The 20,114-nt window shown below is 46.4% G+C and overlaps 1 protein-coding gene across 1 annotated transcript in view; it reads left to right on the top strand.

Annotated features, from left to right (window-relative positions):
* Positions 1-16,027, top strand: part of LOC139558931 (angiopoietin-2-like) — a 54,881-nt gene extending 38,854 nt beyond the window's left edge. Inside the window, exons 7-9 of the mRNA XM_071374436.1 lie at positions 6,436-6,602; positions 12,656-12,786; positions 13,808-16,027. Of these exons, the coding sequence (XP_071230537.1) occupies positions 6,436-6,602; positions 12,656-12,786; positions 13,808-13,968 (459 nt within the window). The 3' untranslated portion in view covers positions 13,969-16,027. The remainder of the gene's footprint in view (positions 1-6,435; positions 6,603-12,655; positions 12,787-13,807) is intronic.
* Positions 16,028-20,114: the final 4,087 nt, after the last annotated feature.

Genomic DNA, 20,114 nt, shown 5'->3' on the forward strand with positions numbered 1-20,114 from the left:
AGGACAGAGAGATACAGGGACTAACGGTCTGTAGTAGGACAGAGAGATACAGGGACTAACGGTCTGTAGTAGGACAGAGAGATACAGGGACTAACGGTCTGTAGTAGGACAGAGAGATACAGGGACTAATGGTCTGTAGTAGGTCAGAGATACACAGGGACTAACGGTCTGTAGTAGGACAGAGAGATACAGGGACTAACGGTCTGTAGTAGGACAGAGAGATACAGGGACTAACGGTCTGTTGTAGGACAGAGAGATACAGGGACTAACGGTCTGTAGTAGGACAGAGAGATACAGGGACTAACGGTCTGTAGTAGGACAGAGAGATACAGGGACTAACGTTCTGTAGTAGGACAGAGAGATACAGGGACTAACGGTCTGTAGTAGGACAGAGAGATACAGGGACTAATGGTCTGTAGTAGGTCAGAGATACACAGGGACTAACGGTCTGTAGTAGGACAGAGAGATACAGGGACTAACGGTCTGTAGTAGGACAGAGAGATACAGGGACTAACAGTCTGTTGTAGGACAGAGAGATACAGGGACTAACGGTCTGTAGTAGGACAGAGAGATACAGGGACTAACGGTCTGTAGTAGGTCAGAGAGATACAGGGACTAACGGTCTGTAGTAGGACAGAGAGATACAGGGACTAACGGTCTGTAGTAGGACAGAGAGATACAGGGACTAACGGTCTGTAGTAGGACAGAGAGATACAGGGACTAACGGTCTGTAGTAGGTCAGAGATACAGGGACTAACGGTCTGTAGTAGGTCAGAGAGATACAGGGACTAACGGTCTGTAGTAGGACAGAGAGATACAGGGACTAACGGTCTGTAGTAGGACAGAGAGATACAGGGACTAACGGTCTGTAGTAGGACAGAGAGATACAGGGACTAACGGTCTGTAGTAGGACAGAGAGATACAGGGACTAACGGTCTGTAGTAGGTCAGAGATATACAGGGACTAACGGTCTGTAGTAGGACAGAGAGATACAGGGACTAACGGTCTGTAGTAGGTCAGAGAGATACAGGGACTAACGGTCTGTAGTAGGACAGAGAGATACAGGGACTAACGGTCTGTAGTAGGACAGAGATATACAGGGACTAACGGTCTGTAGTAGGACAGAGATATACAGGGACTAACGGTCTGTAGTAGGTCAGAGAGATACAGGGACTAACGGTCTGTAGTAGGTCAGAGATATACAGGGACTAACGGTCTGTAGTAGGTCAGAGAGATACAGGGACTAACGGTCTGTAGTAGGACAGAGAGATACAGGGACTAACGGTCTGTAGTAGGACAGAGATATACAGGGACTAACGGTCTGTAGTAGGACAGAGATATACAGGGACTAATGGTCTGTAGTAGGACAGAGAGATACAGGGACTAACGGTCTGTTGTAGGACAGAGAGATACAGGGACTAACGGTCTGTAGTAGGACAGAGATATACAGGGACTAACGGTCTGTAGTAGGACAGAGATATACAGGGACTAACGGTCTGTAGTAGGACAGAGAGATACAGGGACTAACGGTCTGTAGTAGGACAGAGAGATACAGGGACTAACGGTCTGTAGTAGGACAGAGATATACAGGGACTAACAGGCTGTAGTAGGTTAGAGATATACAGGGACTAACGGTCTGTAGTAGGACAGAGAGATACAGGGACTAACGGTCTGTAGTAGGACAGAGAGATACAGGGACTAACGGTCTGTAGTAGGACAGAGAGATACAGGGACTAACGGTCTGTAGTAGGTCAGAGATATACAGGGACTAACGGTCTGTAGTAGGACAGAGAGATACAGGGACTAACGGTCTGTTGTAGGACAGAGATATACAGGGACTAACGGTCTGTAGTAGGACAGAGAGATACAGGGACTAACGGTCTGTAGTAGGACAGAGAGATACAGGGACTAACGGTCTGTAGTAGGACAGAGATATACAGGGACTAACGGTCTGTAGTAGGCCAGAGAGATACAGGGACTAACGGTCTGTAGTAGGTCAGAGATATACAGGGACTAACGGTCTGTAGTAGGTCAGAGAGATACAGGGACTAACGGTCTGTAGTAGGTCAGAGATATACAGGGACTAACGGTCTGTAGTAGGTCAGAGAGATACAGGGACTAACGGTCTGTAGTAGGTCAGATATATACAGGGACTAACGGTCTGTAGTAGGTCAGAGAGATACAGGGACTAACGGTCTGTAGTAGGACAGAGAGATACAGGGACTAACGGTCTGTAGTAGGACAGAGAGATACAGGGACTAACGGTCTGTAGTAGGACAGAGATATACAGGGACTAACGGTTTGTAGTAGGACAGAGAGATACAGGGACTAACGGTCTGTAGTAGGACAGAGATATACAGGGACTAACGGTCTGTAGTAGGACAGAGAGATACAGGGACTAACGGTCTGTAGTAGGACAGAGAGATACAGGGACTAACGGTCTGTAGTAGGACAGAGAGATACAGGGACTAACGGTCTGTAGTAGGTCAGAGAGATACAGGGACTAACGGTCTGTAGTAGGACAGAGAGATACAGGGACTAACGGTCTGTAGTAGGACAGAGAGATACAGGGACTAACGGTCTGTAGTAGGACAGAGAGATACAGGGACTAACGGTCTGTAGTAGGACAGAGAGATACAGGGACTAACGGTCTGTTGTAGGTCAGAGAGATACAGGGACTAACGGTCTGTTGTAGGTCAGAGAGATACAGGGACTAACGGTCTGTAGTAGGACAGAGAGATACAGGGACTAACGGTCTGTAGTAGGACAGAGAGATACAGGGACTAACGGTCTGTAGTAGGTCAGAGAGATACAGGGACTAACGGTCTGTTGTAGGTCAGAGAGATACAGGGACTAACGGTCTGTAGTAGGACAGAGAGATACAGGGACTAACGGTCTGTTGTAGGTCAGAGAGATACAGGGACTAACGGTCTGTAGTTGGACAGAGATACACAGGGACTAACGGTCTGTAGTAGGACAGAGATACACAGGGACTAACGGTCTGTAGTAGGACAGAGAGATACAGGGACTAACGGTCTGTAGTAGGTCAGAGAGATACAGGGACTAACGGTCTGTAGTAGGACAGAGATATACAGGGACTAACGGTCTGTAGTAGGACAGAGAGATACAGGGACTAACGGTCTGTAGTAGGACAGAGAGATACAGGGACTAACGGTCTGTAGTAGGACAGAGATATACAGGGACTAACGGTCTGTAGTAGGACAGAGAGATACAGGGACTAACGGTCTGTTGTAGGTCAGAGAGATACAGGGACTAACGGTCTGTAGTTGGACAGAGATACACAGGGACTAACGGTCTGTAGTAGGACAGAGATACACAGGGACTAACGGTCTGTAGTAGGACAGAGAGATACAGGGACTAACGGTCTGTAGTAGGTCAGAGAGATACAGGGACTAACGGTCTGTAGTAGGACAGAGATATACAGGGACTAACGGTCTGTAGTAGGACAGAGAGATACAGGGACTAATGGTCTGTAGTAGGTCAGAGAGATACAGGGACTAACGGTCTGTAGTAGGACAGAGATATACAGGGACTAACGGTCTGTAGTAGGACAGAGAGATACAGGGACTAACGGTCTGTAGTAGGACAGAGAGATACAGGGACTAACGGTCTGTAGTAGGACAGAGATATACAGGGACTAACGGTCTGTAGTAGGACAGAGAGATACAGGGACTAACGGTCTGTTGTAGGTCAGAGAGATACAGGGACTAACGGTCTGTAGTAGGACAGAGAGATACAGGGACTAACGGTCTGTAGTAGGTCAGAGAGATACAGGGACTAACGGTCTGTAGTAGGACAGAGATATACAGGGACTAACGGTCTGTAGTAGGTCAGAGAGATACAGGGACTAACGGTCTGTAGTAGGACAGAGATATACAGGGACTAACGGTCTGTAGTAGGACAGAGATATACAGAGACTAACGGTCTGTAGTAGGTCAGAGATACACAGGGACTAACGGTCTGTAGTAGGTCAGAGAGATACAGGGACTAACGGTCTGTAGTAGGTCAGAGAGATACAGGGACTAACGGTCTGTAGTAGGACAGAGATATACAGGGACTAACGGTCTGTAGTAGGTCAGAGAGATACAGGGACTAACGGTCTGTAGTAGGACAGAGATATACAGGGACTAACGGTCTGTAGTAGGTCAGAGATATACAGGGACTAACGGTCTGTAGTAGGACAGAGATATACAGGGACTAAATCAAATCAAATCAAATCAAGTTTATTTTATATAGCCCTTCGTACATCAGCTAATATCTCGAAGTGCTGTACAGACACCCAGCCTAAAACCCCAAACAGCAAACAATGCAGGTGTAGAAGCACGGTGGCTAGGAAAAACTCCCTAGAAAGGCCAAAACCTAGGAAGAAACCTAGAGAGGAACCAGGCTATGAGGGGTGGCCAGTCCTCTTCTGGCTGTGCTGGGTGGAGATTATAACAGAACTATGTCAAGATGTTCAAAATGTTCATAAGTGACAAGCATGGTCAAATAATAATCATGAATAATTTTCAGTTGGCTTTTCATAGCCGATCATCAAGAGTTGAAAATAGCAGGTCCGGGACAGGTGGCGGTTCCATAACCGCAGGCAGAACAGCTGAAACTGGAATAGCAGCAAGGCCAGGTGGACTGGGGACAGCAAGGAGCCATCACGCCCGGCAGCCCCGACGCACGGTCCCAGGGCTCAGGTCCTCCGAGAGAGAGAAAGAGAGAGAGAAGGAGAGAATTAGAGAGAGCCAAGATTTTCAAAATGTTCATAAATGACAAGCATGGTCAAATAATAATCAGGAATAAATGTCAGTTGGCTTTTCATAGCCGATCATTAAGAAGGACTAACGGTCTGTAGTAGGACAGAGAGATACAAGGACTAACGGTCTGTAGTAGGACAGAGAGATACAAGGACTAACGGTCTGTAGTAGGTCAGAGATATACAGGGACTAACGGTCTGTAGTAGGTCAGAGAGATACAGGGACTAACGGTCTGTAGTAGGTCAGAGATATACAGGGACTAACGGTCTGTAGTAGGACAGAGAGATACAGGGACTAACGGTCTGTAGTAGGACAGAGAGATACAGGGACTAACGGTCTGTTGTAGGACAGAGAGATACAGGGACTAACGGTCTGTAGTAGGACAGAGATATACAGGGACTAACGGTCTGTAGTAGGACAGAGATATACAGGGACTAATGGTCTGTAGTAGGACAGAGAGATACAGGGACTAACGGTCTGTAGTAGGACAGAGAGATACAGGGACTAACGGTCTGTAGTAGGACAGAGATATACAGGGACTAACGGTCTGTAGTAGGACAGAGAGATACAGGGACTAACGGTCTGTAGTAGGTCAGAGAGATACAGGGACTAACGGTCTGTAGTAGGACAGAGAGATACAGGGACTAACGGTCTGTAGTAGGACAGAGATATACAGGGACTAACGGTCTGTAGTAGGACAGAGAGATACAGGGACTAACGGTCTGTAGTAGGACAGAGAGATACAGGGACTAACGGTCTGTAGTAGGTCAGAGAGATACAGGGACTAACGGTCTGTAGTAGGACAGAGAGATACAGGGACTAACGGTCTGTAGTAGGTCAGAGAGATACAGGGACTAACGGTCTGTAGTAGGACAGAGAGATACAGGGACTAACGGTCTGTAGTAGGTCTGAGAGATACAGGGACTAACGGTCTGTAGTAGGTCAGAGATATACAGGGACTAACGGTCTGTAGTAGGTCAGAGAGATACAGGGACTAACGGTCTGTAGTAGGACAGAGAGATACAGGGACTAACGGTCTGTAGTAGGACAGAGAGATACAGGGACTAACGGTCTGTAGTAGGACAGAGAGATACAGGGACTAACGGTCTGTAGTAGGTCAGAGAGATACAGGGACTAACGGTCTGTAGTAGGACAGAGAGATACAGGGACTAACGGTCTGTAGTAGGACAGAGATATACAGGGACTAACGGTCTGTAGTAGGTCAGAGATATACAGGGACTAACGGTCTGTAGTAGGACAGAGAGATACAGGGACTAACGGTCTGTAGTAGGTCAGAGAGATACAGGGACTAACGGTCTGTAGTAGGACAGAGAGATACAGGGACTAACGGTCTGTAGTAGGACAGAGAAATACAGGGACTAACGGTCTGTAGTAGGACAGAGAGGGATGGTCAGGATTTTAACATTTGCCTTGTCACTTTCCTCATTCAAAATCATTTATCTCTTCACTCATAATATCCCTCATGTCTCTTCCTCCCTCTCAACGGTAGAATGACATCCCTCATGTCTCTTCTTCCTCCCTCTCAACGGTAGAATGACATTTACATCTTAACACGTCTCTGTTGATGTCATCTGTGCCCTCTGAAGCGACGTTAGTCATATGACCCTTCGTTCAGTTTGTCCTCTTTCTCTAACCGTACCCGTTGCAGGGTTTTGGGGATCCCTCGGGAGAGTACTGGGCAGGAAATGACCTCATCCATCTGCTGACCAGCTCCCAGGAGTACAGTCTCCAGGTGCAGCTGAAGGATGACGAGGGGAACGAGGCCTACTCCCACTACGATCACTTCTATATAGACGCAGAGGACAAAAACTACAGGTACCAGCATGCAATGCACCATCTCACAGCAAGGAAGGCCGAGAGTCAAATTTGTCACATGCTTCAAAAACTGTGTGGACTAACAGTGAAACGCTTACCTCCCAAAAATGCAGAGAGAAAGAAAGATAAATAAAAGGAAAATAATAACACAAGGAATAAATACATTTTAGAGTAACACAATAAGTAACGATAACTTGGCTATATACAAGGGGTACCAGTACAGAGTCAATGATAACTTGGCTATATACAAGGGGTACCAGTACCGAGTCAATGATAACTTGGCTATATACAAGGGGTACCAGTACAGAGTCAATGATAACTTGGCTATATACAAGGGGTACCAGTACCGAGTCAATGATAACTTGGCTATATACAAGGGGTACCAATACCCAAGTCAATGATAACTAGGCTATATACAAGGGGTACCAGTACCGAGTCAATGATAACTAGGCTATATACAAGGGGTACCAGTACCGAGTCAATGATAACTTGGCTATATACAAGGGGTACCAGTACCGAGTCAATGATAACTAGGCTATATACAAGGGGTACCAATACCCAAGTCAATGATAACTAGGCTATATACAAGGGGTACCAATACCCAAGTCAATGATAACTTGGCTATATACAAGGGGTACCAGTACCGAGTCAATGATAACTAGGCTATATACAAGGGGTACCAGTACCGAGTCAATGATAACTAGGCTATATACAAGGGGTACCAGTACCGAGTCAATGATAACTGGGCTATATACAAGGGGTACCAGTACAGAGTCAATGATAACTAGGCTATATACAAGGGGTACCAGTACCGAGTCAATGATAACTGGGCTATATACAAGGGGTACCAGTACAGAGTCAATGATAACTAGGTTATATACAAGGGGTACCAGTACAGAGTCAATGATAACTAGGCTATATACAAGGGGTACCAGTACCGAGTCAATGATAACTAGGTTATATACAAGGGGTACCAGTACCGAGTCGATAAGCAGGGGTATGAGGTAATTGAGGTAGATACTCTATGTATATATACAGTAACTAGGCAACAGGATAGATAGTAAACAGTAGCAGCAGCGTACGTGATGAGTTAAAACAGTCAATGCAGGTAGTCCAGGTAGGTATTTGGTTAACTAACTATTTATCAGTCTTGTTTAGCAGTCTCATGTCTTGGGGGGGTAGAAGCTGGTCAGGGTCCTGTTGGTTCCAGACTTGGTGAATCGGTACCGCTTGCTGTGCGGTAGCAGAGAGAACAATCTATGACTTGGGTGGCTGGAGTCTTCGACAATTGTTTGGGGCCTTCCTCTGACACTGCCTGGTATAGAGGTCCTGGATGGCAGGGAGCTCGGCCCCAGTGATGTACTGGGCCATACTCACTTCCCTCTGTAGCGCCTTGCGGTCGGATTGCGGGTTTAAAGGGAACGAAGTCCATATCTCACATTTACACTAAGTGAGATTTTATCCTTGATCAGTCTTACTATTGTGTTAAAACTCTCCTGTCGTGTTAAGCTCTTAGAGCTATGTCTCAATCAGATCCCAATCAGAAACTAAGTGGAAGGAACCCTGATTCTAGGGAGAGTTTGGTAAATAGTTGTTTTTCTGAAAGGCATATATGACCGGAGGTAATTGAATAAACCTGTTACTCTGTCAGTATTCCTCAAGTCTGTGGTGTAAACCCCTTCACTCAAACCCTGGCAAATCATCCAGCGTGATCCACACGTTTAACTGAGTTTTCCCCTTCCCTTTCTTATCGCCGGGTTGAAAGTAACAGGATGAAAGAGTAGATAATGTGATCTGTCTAGAAGAACCTCATCAGTGATGAGCTCAGCGGAAGGCTAGCCGACACTTTGCTGCCTCCATCTCCCTTTCCATCGCCACGGCTACTGCTGCCCCTGGGACAGCAACCCTTCAGAGGAGGAAAACAGGAACAAATTGTGCATCCCAAATGGCACCCTATTCCCTATATAGTGCACTACTTTAGACTGGGTCCAGGCAAAATTAGTACACTATGTAGGGAATAGGGTATCATTTGGTACGGTCACAACCATTCAGCAGCAGCAGCATGTGGCCTTCCAGAAACCTGCCAAGTCAAACAAAACTCCAATCAGTCCTCTCCTAGTGGTCTCTCTCTCTCCACTACTAAAGGCCTATGGTGTTCTCTCTCCACTACTAAAAGCCTATGGTGGTCTCTCTCTCCACTACTAAAGGCCTATGGTGTTCTCTCTCCACTACTAAAAGCCTATGGTGGTCTCTCTCTCCACTACTAAAGGCCTATGGTGTTCTCTCTCCACTACTAAAGGCCTATGGTGGTCTCTCTCCACTACTAAAGGCCTATGGTGGTCTCTCTCTCCACTACTAAAGGCCTATGGTGGTCTCTCTCTCCACTACTAAAGGCCTATGGTGGTCTCTCTCTCCACTACTAAAAGCCTATGGTGGTCTCTCTCTCCACTACTAAAGTCCTATGGTGGTCTCTCTCTCCACTACTAAAGGCCTATGGTGGTCTCTCTCTCCACTACTAAAGGCCTATGGTGGTCTCTCTCTCCACTACTAAAGGCCTATGGTGGTCTCTCTCCACTACTAAAGCCCTACGGTGGTCTCTCTCTCTCCACTACTAAAGGCCTACGGTGGTCTCTCTCTCTCCACTACTAAAGGCCTATGGTGGTCTCTCTCCACTACTAAAGCCCTTTGGCGGTCTCTCTCTCTCCACTACTAAAGCCCTTTGGCGGTCTCTCCCTCTCCACTACTAAAGCCCTCTGGCGGTCTCTCTCTCTCTCCACATCTGAAGCACTAGCTGATATCGCTAATGGATTTAGTCAACTCAGTGCCTCAACATAGAGGATTGTGATTTAGGCTAAGGTACTGATCCATTTAGGATTGAGGCTAACACAGAGTAGATGAAAAGGAATTTGATGGAATGTTTGAAAAAGGCTGGAGGTATTTCACACAGTGATATTCTTTGTGATGAGTAACCACGTTACCTATACATTTAGATCCAGGATCATCCTTAAATAACCTATAATCCTACTAAGCTACCTATACATTTAGATCCAGGATTATCCTTAAATAACCTAAAATCCTCAGTGTCTTGGCGCTATATTCATCCTACTCTGTGTGTGGTAAGCCCCCTGAATGGTGCTAGTGTTGGTGAGCTGTCAGACGTGTTTCCAACTCCTGCTGAGCAGCACTCCGTCTCACCTCGTTGAGTATGTGCTAGGTTCATTATCATGCTGAGAACACTGGCTCTCCACTGGTTTCACTCTCCAGAGTTGGGTTCATTTAGGGACCTCCCCAGCCAGAGGCCTGTGGTGCTAGGCTTTTACCCAGCCAATGCAGCCACTACTCGGCCAAGGCATCCCATTCTCAAGCTTTCCCTGGCTAATTCAACCTCTTCTCAAGCTTTCTCTGGCCAATAAAACCTCTTCTCAAGATTTCTCTGGCCAATAAAGCCTATTCTCTAGCGTTCTCTGGCCAATAAAACCTATTCTCAAGCTTTCTCTGGCCAATAAAACCTCTTCTCAAGCTTTCTCTGGCCAATAAAACCTCTTCTCAAGCTTTCTCTGGCCAATAAAACCTCTTCTCTAGCTTTCTCTGGCCAATAAAACCTCTTCTCAAGGTTTTTCTGGTCAATAAAACCTCTTCTCTAGCCTTCTCCATACAAGGCAACCCCTTATCCATATGTAACCCCTGCTCTGGACCAGTCCGGTCACCCAACCCTTCCCCCAGTGTTCCCAGGCCAAAGCAGCATCTTCTCCAGCCCCCTCTCAGGTCTGTCCCTGTAGCTAAGGCAGTCAGACCAATAGCCAGCCCCCTCTCCCATCTGTCCCTGTAGCTAAGGCAGTCTCAGACCCATAGCCAGCCCCCTCTCCCATCTGTCCCTGTAGCTAAGGCAGGCAGACCAATAGCCAGCCCCCTCTCCCATCTGTCCCTGTAGCTAAGGCAGTCAGACCCATAGTCAGCCCCCTCTCCCATCTGTCCCTGTAACTAAGGCAGTCTCATATCCATAGCCAGCCCCCTCTCCCATCTGTCCCTGTAGCTAAGGCAGTCAGACCCATAGCCAGCCCCCTCTCCCATCTGTCCCTGTAACTAAGGCAGTCTCATATCCATAGCCAGCCCCCTCTCCCATCTGTCCCTGTAGCTAAAGAGGTCAGACCCATAGCCAGTCCCCTCTCCCATCTGTCCCTGTTGCTAAGGCAGTCAGAACAATAGCCAGCCCCCTCTCCCATCTGTCCCTGTAGCTAAGGCAGTCTCATATCCATAGCCAGCCACCTCTCCCATCTGTCCCTGTAGCTAAGGCAGTCAGACCAATAGCCAGCCCCCTCTCCCATCTGTCCCTGTAGCTAAGGCAGTCAGACCAATAGCCAGCCCCCTCTCCCATCTGTCCCTGTAACTAAGGCAGTCTCATATCCATGGAAATCTGAGGTTTGTAGTTTTTCAACTCATCGCCTATCGAATATACAGTGGGATATTGGTCATATTGCACTTCCTATGGCTTCCACTAGATGTCAACAGTCTTTAGAACCTTGTCTGATGCTTCTACTGTGAAGGAGGGGTGAAAGAGGGCTCTTTGAGTCAGGGGTCTGGCAGAGTGCCATGAGCTGACCATGCGAGTTCACGTGAGAGTTAGCTTGCGTTCCATTGCATTTCTGAAGACAAAGGAATTCTCCGGTTGAAACATTATTGAACATTTATGATAAAAACATCCTAAAGATTGATTCTATACATCGTTTGACATGTTTCTACGGACTGTAACGGAACTTTTGGACTCTTCGTCTGCTCGCACCTCATGAATTTGGCTTACTGGGCTAAACGCGCAAACAAAAAGGAGGTATTTGGACATAAATGATGGACTTTATCGAACAAATCAAACATTTATTTCGTCTGGCCTGTTTGCCTGTTTGATGGTTCGTCAGAGGGTGTAGCAGGATTTATTATAATTGTTCAGATTAGTGTCCTGCTCCTTGAAAGCAGCAGCTCTACCCTTTAAATCAGTGCGGATGCTGCCTATAATCCATGGCTTCTGGTTGGGATATGTACGTACGATCACTGTGGGGACGACGTCGTCGATGCACTTATTATTGAGGCTGATGACTGAGGTGGTAAACTCCTCAATGCCATCGGATGAATCCCGGAACATATTCCAGTCTGTGCTAGCGAAACAGTCCTGTAGCTTAGCATCCGTTTCATCGTACCACTTCCGTATTGAGCGGGTCACTGGTACTTCCTGTTTGAGATTTTGCTTGTAACGCAGGAATAAGAAGGATAAAGCCATGGTCAGATTTGCCAAATGGAGGGTGAGGGAGAGCTTTGTACGCGTCTCTGTGTGTGGAGTGAAGGAGGTCTAAAAACAGCTTTGATCTCCAGCCCATCAGACTGTTAAACAGTCTCCACTAGCCGGGCCTCCGCCAAGTACCCTGACCTGAACCTTAACCCCGGTTCTAGCCGGCCACCACCCGGTACTCTACCCTGCACCTTAACCCCGGTTCTAGCCGGCCACCACCCGGTACTCTACCCTGCACCTTAACCACTGTTCTAGCCTGCCACCACCCGGTACTCTACCCTGCACCTTAACCCCTGTTCTAGCCGGCCACCACCCGGTACTCTACCCTGCACCTTAACCACTGTTCTAGCCGGCCACCACCCGGTACTCTACCCTGCACCTTAACCACTGTTCTAGCCGGCCACCACCCGGTACTCTACCCTGCACCTTAACCACTGTTCTAGCCGGCCACCACCCGGTACTCTACCCTGCACCTTAAAGACCTTAAAGACTGCTGCCCCTATGTACATAGAGTCATGAAACACTGGTCACTTTAAAACTGTTTACATACTGTTTTACCCACTTCATATGTATAGACTGTACTCTAGTCATGGCTCATCCTCCTTGGTATTACGAAGCTGTTGGAGCTAGAAACACAAGCATTTAGCTGCACCTACAAAACATCTGCCAATACGTGTACGCGACCAATACACTTTGATTTGATTTGAACCGACTTAATCTGGGTCTGGAAAACAGGACCTACGTGTTGACAGTTCTGGTCCGTTCCCTCTCCCAGTCTCCATGCCCAGGGATTCAGTGGTACTGCTGGCCGCACCAGTAGTCTGACCCAGCCTGGGACCCAGTTCAGCACCAAGGACCGAGACAACGACCGCTGCTCCTGCAAGTGTGCCCAGATGTCATCTGGAGGTATTCAGATCCCTGCTTCATCTTTCCCTACTTCCTATCTATCTTTCCTCTCACTTCCTGTTTCATCTTTCTCTCTTTCACTACTTTCTATCTATCTTTCCTCTCACTTCCTGTTTCATCTTTCCCTGCTTTTTATCTATCTTTCCTCTCACTTCCTGTTTCATCTTTCTCTCTTTCACTACTTTCTATCTATCTTTCCTCTCACTTCCTGTTTCATCTTTCTCTCTTTCACTACTTTCTATCTATCTTTCCTCTCACTTCCTGTTTTATCTTTCTCTCTTTCACTACTTTCTATCTATCTTTCCTCTCACTTCCTGTTTTATCTTTCTCTCTTTCCCTACTTTCTATCTATCTTTCCTCTCACTTCCTGTTTCATCTTTCTCTCTTTCACTACTTTCTATCTATCTTTCCTCTCACTTCCTGTTTCATCCTCATGTAAAGTTGTAGATGAACCTACATGAAATCACTTTTTATGACCTTTGACCTTTGACCACACTACCTACTTTTTCCTCTTTGTTCCATTCTCTCTCCACTAGGCTCTTCCTGACCTCTAACCCCTGACCTCTCCACTAGGTCGGTGGATTGAGGCATGTGGTCCCTCCGTCCTCTCTCTTCCTGACTTCTGACCCCTGACCTCTCCACTAGGTTGGTGGTTTGAGGCGTGTGGTCCCTCTGTCCTCTCTCTTCCTGACCTCTAACCCCTGACCTCTCCACTAGGTTGGTGGTTTGAGGCGTGTGGTCCCTCTGCTCTCTCTCTCTCTTCCTGACCCCTGACCTCTCCCCTCTCCACTAGGTTGGTGGCTTGAGGCGTGTGGTCCCTCTGCTCTCTCTCTCTCTTCCTGAACCCTGACCTCTCCCCTCTCCTCTAGGTTGGTGGCTTGAGGCGTGTGGTCCCTCTGCTCTCTCTCTCTCTTCCTGACCCCTGACCTCTCCCCTCTCCACTAGGTTGGTGGTTTGAGGCGTGTGGTCCCTCTGCTCTCTCTCTCTCTTCCTGACCCCTGACCTCTCCCCTCTCCACTAGGTTGGTGGTTTGAGGCGTGTGGTCCCTCCAACCTGAACGGTATCTACTACGCTGGCGTCTCCAACGTGGTCCGTTACAACGGCATCAAGTGGTACTACTGGAAGGGCGCCGGCCTCATGGCTACCATGACGACCATGATGGTTCGACCCGCAGGCTTCTGAGGCATAACAGCTGCTACCATGACGACCATGATGGTTCGACCCGCAGGCTTCTGAGGGATAACAGCTGCTATAACTGATGATTTCAGCGGGAAGCGACTGATGACATCACCCTGACTGACTAAATTACTGACTGATGAGAAAATGATGAAGTTTGACTGACATTTGAGTGGAGATTTTAGAAATGTTTGATTGATGAACATTTTCAAAGTTTTTTTTTTCTCCAAAAATGTTTTCTGTTGGCCTCCCAAGTGGTGCCGTGGTCTAGCTGTTCCACTAGAGATTCTGGGTTCGAGTCCAGTCTCTGTGGCAGCCGGCCGCGACCGGGAGACCCATGGGGCGGCGCGCAATTGGCCCAGCGTCGTCCGGGTTAGTGAGGGTTTGGGATATCCTTGTTCCATCGCGCTCTAGCGACTCCTGTGGCGGGCCGAGCGCAGTGCACGCTGACACGGTCACCAGGTGTACGGTGTTTCCTCAGACACATTGGTGCGGCTGGCTTCCGGGTTGAGTGGGCATTGTGTCAAGAAGCAGTGCGGCTGGGTTGGGTTGTGTTCCAGAGGACGCACGGCTCTCGACCTTCGCCTCTCCCGAGTCCGTACGGGAGTTGCAGCGATGAGACAAGACTGTAACTACCAATTGGAGAGAAAAAGGGGTATTAAAAGATAAAAAAATATAAAAACATGTATTCTGTTTTAGATATTTTTCCCACTAAAATGGCACATAGGCTTACAACATAAACATGTGTTTTTCTAATGTAATTGTACGTACTGTGACTTCAGAAAGTATTTCCTTGACTTATTCCACATTTTGTTGTGTTACAGCCTGACTTCTGAATGGATTAAATATATTTTTTCTCACCCATCTATGTACACACCATAATGACAAAGTGAAAATATGTTTTTAGAAATTGTAGCAAATTTTTGAAAATGAAATACAGAAATATCTCGTTTTGCGTAAGTATTCACACCCCTAAGTCAATACTTTGTAGAAGCACCTTTGGCATCGATTACAGCTGTGAGTCTTTCTGGGTAAGTCTTTAAGAGCTTTCCGCACCCATTATTCCTTTCAAAATTCTTCCAGCTCTGTCAAATTGGCTGTTGACCATTGGTAGACAGTCATTTTCACATCTTGCCATAGATTTTCAAGTAGATTTAAGTCAAAACTGTAACTTGGCCACTCAGGAACATTCAATGTCGTCTTGGTAAGCAACTCCAGTGTAGATTTGTCCTTGTGTTTTAGGTTATTGTCCTGCCGAAATATGAATTTGTCTCCCAGTGTCTGGTGGATAGCAGATTGAACCAGGTTTTCATCTAGGATTTTACCTGTGCTTAGCTCCATTCCATTTCTTTTTGTCCTAGAAAACTCCCCAGTTCTTAACGATTACAAGCATACCCATAACATGATGCAGCCACCACTATGCTTGAGAATATGGAGAGTTGTACTCAGTAATGTTGTATTGGATTTGCCCCAAACATAACACTTTGTACTCAGGACTTTGCCACAATTTTTGCAATTTTACTTTAGTGCCTTATTGCAAACAAGATACATATTTTGGAATATTTTTAATTATTTTCAATACTAACCTGTCATTTAGATGAGGTAGTCATTAAAAAATCATGTTACACTATTATAACACTATTATTGCACAGTGAGTCCATGCAACTTATTATGTGACTTGTTAAGCACATTCTTACTCCTGAACTTATGTAGGTTTGTCATAACAAATGGTTTGAATACTTACAGTATTGACATTTCATGTATATTTAATTTGTAAAAATGTTTGAAAAACATAATTCCACTTTGACATTATGCAGTATTCTGTATGACACAAAATCTCAATTTAATACATTTAAAATTCAGGCTGTAAACACAAGAAAATATGAAAAAAATATGGAAAAGGTCAAGGGGTGTGAACACTTTCTGTATGCTCTGTACGTTAAGGATGCATCATGGTCTATTGAAGCGAGAGAACAGGATGCATCATGGTCTATTGAAGCGAGAGAACAGGATGCATCATGGTCTATTGAAGCGAGAGAACAGGATGCATCATGGTCTATTGAAGCGAGAGCAAGGCAGCAACAGGATGCATCATGGTCTATTGAAGCGAGAGAACAGGATGCATCATGGTCTATTGAAGCGAGAGAACAGGATGCATCATGGTCTATTGAAGCGAGAGAACAGGATGCATCATGGTCTATTGAAAGCGAGAGAACAGGATGCATCATGGTCTATTGAAGCGAGAGAACAGGATGCATCATGGTCTATTGAAGCGAGAGAACAGGATGCATCATGGTCTATTGAAGCGAGAGAACAGGATGCATCATGGTCTATTGAAGCGAGAGAACAGGATGCATCATGGTCTATTGAAGCGAGAGAACAGGATGCATCATGGTCTATTGAAGCGAGAGAACAGGATGCATCAGGGTCTATTGAAGCGAGAGAACATTAACACAAACTCGTTCTGTCTGTTTCCTGCTCTGCCACTCAGCGATGATTGTAAAACCCTTTTTTTTTAAGGAGATAATTATCCTCATAAAAGTGCATGATTTTACAAGCTTATTTACTTTCCCAACTGTATATAATAAAAATCATTATTTTAAAAATAAAAAAATGGTTTTTGGCTGCATCTACGCCAAATACGTTTGTGTTTACTTTGTCACCGTTTCCAGTGTGTTACATAGAGCACCAGGAGATCTGCTCAGAGGTCAGCACAGCCCCCTTCTCTAAGGGACCTACAGAGGTCAGAACAGACCCCTTCTCTAAGGGACCTACAGAGGTCAGCACAGACCCCTTCTCTAAGGGACCTACAGAGGTCAGAACAGACCCCTTCTCTAAGGGACCTACAGAGGTCAGAACAGACCCCTTCTCTAAGGGACCTACAGAGGTCAGAACAGACCCCTTCTCTAAGGGACCTACAGAGGTCAGAACAGACCCCTTCTCTAAGGGTACTACAGAGGTCAGAACAGACCCCTTCTCTAAGGGACCTACAGAGGTCAGAACAGACCCCTTCTCTAAGGGTACTACAGAGGTCAGAACAGACCCCTTCTCTAAGGGTACTACAGAGGTCAGAACAGACCCCTTCTCTAAGGGACCTACAGAGGTCAGAACAGACCCCTTCTCTAAGGGACCTACAGAGGTCAGAACAGACCCCTTCTCTAAGGGACCTACAGAGGTCAGAACAGACCCCTTCTCTAAGGGTACTACAGAGGTCAGAACAGACCCCTTCTCTAAGGGACCTACAGAGGTCAGAACAGACCCCTTCTCTAAGGGTACTACAGAGGTCAGAACAGACCCCTTCTCTAAGGGTACTACAGAGGTTAGAACAGACCCCTTCTCTAAGGGACCTACAGAGGTCAGAACAGACCCCTTCTCTAAGGGTACTACAGAAGTCAGAACAGACCCCTTCTCTAAGGGACCTACAGAGGTCAGAACAGACCCCTTCTCTAAGGGTACTACAGAGGTTAGAACAGACCCCTTCTCTAAGGGTACTACAGAGGTTAGAACAGACCCCTTCTCTAAGGGTACTACAGAGGTCAGAACAGACCCCTTCTCTAAAAGACAAACACTAAGCCGGACAATGCTGGAGAAATTGTGCGTCGCCTTATGGCACTCCAAATCACGGCCGGTTGTGATACAGCCTGGAATCGAACCAGGGTCTGTAGTGACAGAACAGACCCCTTCTCAGACCCCTCGGGGAGCCCCTCGGGAGCCTGTTTTGACCTACAAAAGAGGTCAAAATGGAGCCTTTCTCTCAGGGTACTTAAGAGTTCCTCTAGTCCCTCCTGTCTTCTCTTCTCTCCTCTTCATTGTATTTATTTAGCAGACACTCTTATCCAGAGCGACTTACAGGAAGTAATGAGTGAATACATCTTCGTATTGGTCCCCCATGGGAATCGAGCCCACAACCCTGGCATTGCAAGAGCTATACTCTACCAACTGAGCTACACAGTACCTCTCTCCTCTCCTCCCCTCCCCTTCTCTCTCCTCTCCTCCCCTCCCCTTCTCTCTCCTCCTCTCTCCTCTACTCCCCTCTCCTTCTCTATCCTCTCCTCCTCTCTCCTCTACTCCCTCCTCTCTTCTCCTCTCTCCTTCTCTCTCCTCCTCTCTCCCCTTCTCTCTCCTCCCCTCCCCTTCTCTCTCCTCTCCTCCTCTCTCCTCTACTCCCCTCCTCTATCCTCTCCTCCTCTCTCCTCTACTCCCTCCTCTCTTCTCCTCTCTCCTTCTCTCTCCTCTACTCTCCCCCCTCTCCTCTCCTCTCCCTCTCCTCTCCTCTCCTCTCCTCTCCTCTCCTCTCCTCTCCTCTCCTCTCCTCTCTCTTTCTCTCTCCTCTACTCTCCCCTCTCCTCTCCTCTCCTCTCCTCTCCTCTCCTCTCCTCTCCTCTCCTCTCCTCTCTCTTTCTCTCTCCTCTACTCTCCCCCTCTCGCCTCCTCTATCCCCCTCTCTCCTCCTCTCTCCTCTACTCCCTCCTCTCTTCTCCTCTCTCCTCTCTCCTCTACTCCCTCCTCTCTCCTCCTCTCTCCCCATCTCTCTCCTCTCCTCTCCTCTCCTCTCCTCTCCTCTCCTCTCTCTTTCTCTCTCTTCTACTCTCCCCCTCTCGCCTCCTCTATCCCCCTCTCTCCTCCTCTCTCCTCCTCTCTCCTCTACTCCCTCCTCTCTTCTCCTCTCTCCTCTCTCCTCTACTCCCTCCTCTCTCCTCCTCTCTCCCCATCTCTCCTCCTCTCTCCTCTACTCTCCTCCTCTCTCTACTCTCCTCCTCTCTCCTCTACACACGCCCTATCCACCTCTCTCTTCCTCTCTCATCTACTCTCCTCCTCTCTCCTCGACTACCCTACCCTATTCTCTTCTCTACACACACACCCAACCTCACCCACCCACTCACCCAGGGGTATGGATATCTACGTGGCTGTAGTGTAATAAATCAATAACATGGCATCTTCATATTCTATAGTGAGTCATGATGTGTCAATAACATGGCATCTTCATATTCTATAGTGAGTCATGATGTGTCAATAACATGGCATCTTCATATTCTAGAGTGAGTCATGATGTGTCAATAACATGGCATCTTCATATTCTATAGTGAGTCATGATGTGTCAATAACATGGTATCTTCATATTCTATAGTGAGTCATGATGTGTCAATAACATGGCATCTTCATATTCTATAGTGAGTCATGATGTGTCAATAACATGGCATCTTCATATTCTATAGTGAGTCATGATGTGTCAATAACATGGTATCTTCATATTCTATAGTGAGTCATGATGTGTCAATAACATGGTATCTTCATATTCTATAGTGAGTCATGATGTGTCAATAACATGGCATCTTCATATTCTATAGTGAGTCATGATGTGTCAATAACATGGCATCTTCATATTCTAGAGTGAGTCATGATGTGTCAATAACATGGCATCTTCATATTCTATAGTGAGTCATGATGTGTCAATAACATGGTATCTTCATATTCTATAGTGAGTCATGATGTGTCAATAACATGGCATCTTCATATTCTATAGTGAGTCATGATGTGTCAATAACATGGCATCTTCATATTCTAGAGTGAGTCATGATGTGTCAATAACATGGCATCTTCATATTCTATAGTGAGTCATGATGTGTCAATAACATGGCATCTTCATATTCTATAGTGAGTCATGATGTGTCAATAACATGGCATCTTCATATTCTATAGTGAGTCATGATGTGTCAATAACATGGCATCTTCATATTCTATAGTGAGTCATGATGTGTCAATAACATGGCATCTTCATATTCTATAGTGAGTCATGATGTGTCAATAACATGGCATCTTCATATTCTAGAGTGAGTCATGATGTGTCAATAACATGGCATCTTCATATTCTAGAGTGAGTCATGATGTGTCAATAACATGGTATCTTCATATTCTATAGTGAGTCATGATGTGTCAATAACATGGCATCTTCATATTCTATAGTGAGTCATGATGTGTCAATAACATGGCATCTTCATATTCTATAGTGAGTCATGATGTGTCAATAACATGGTATCTTCATATTCTATAGTGAGTCATGATGTGTCAATAACATGGCATCTTCATATTCTAGAGTGAGTCATGATGTGTCAATAACATGGCATCTTCATATTCTAGAGTGAGTCATGATG

The sequence above is a fragment of the Salvelinus alpinus genome, chromosome 29 (assembly GCF_045679555.1).
Source record: "Salvelinus alpinus chromosome 29, SLU_Salpinus.1, whole genome shotgun sequence".
NCBI lineage: Eukaryota > Metazoa > Chordata > Actinopteri > Salmoniformes > Salmonidae > Salvelinus > Salvelinus alpinus.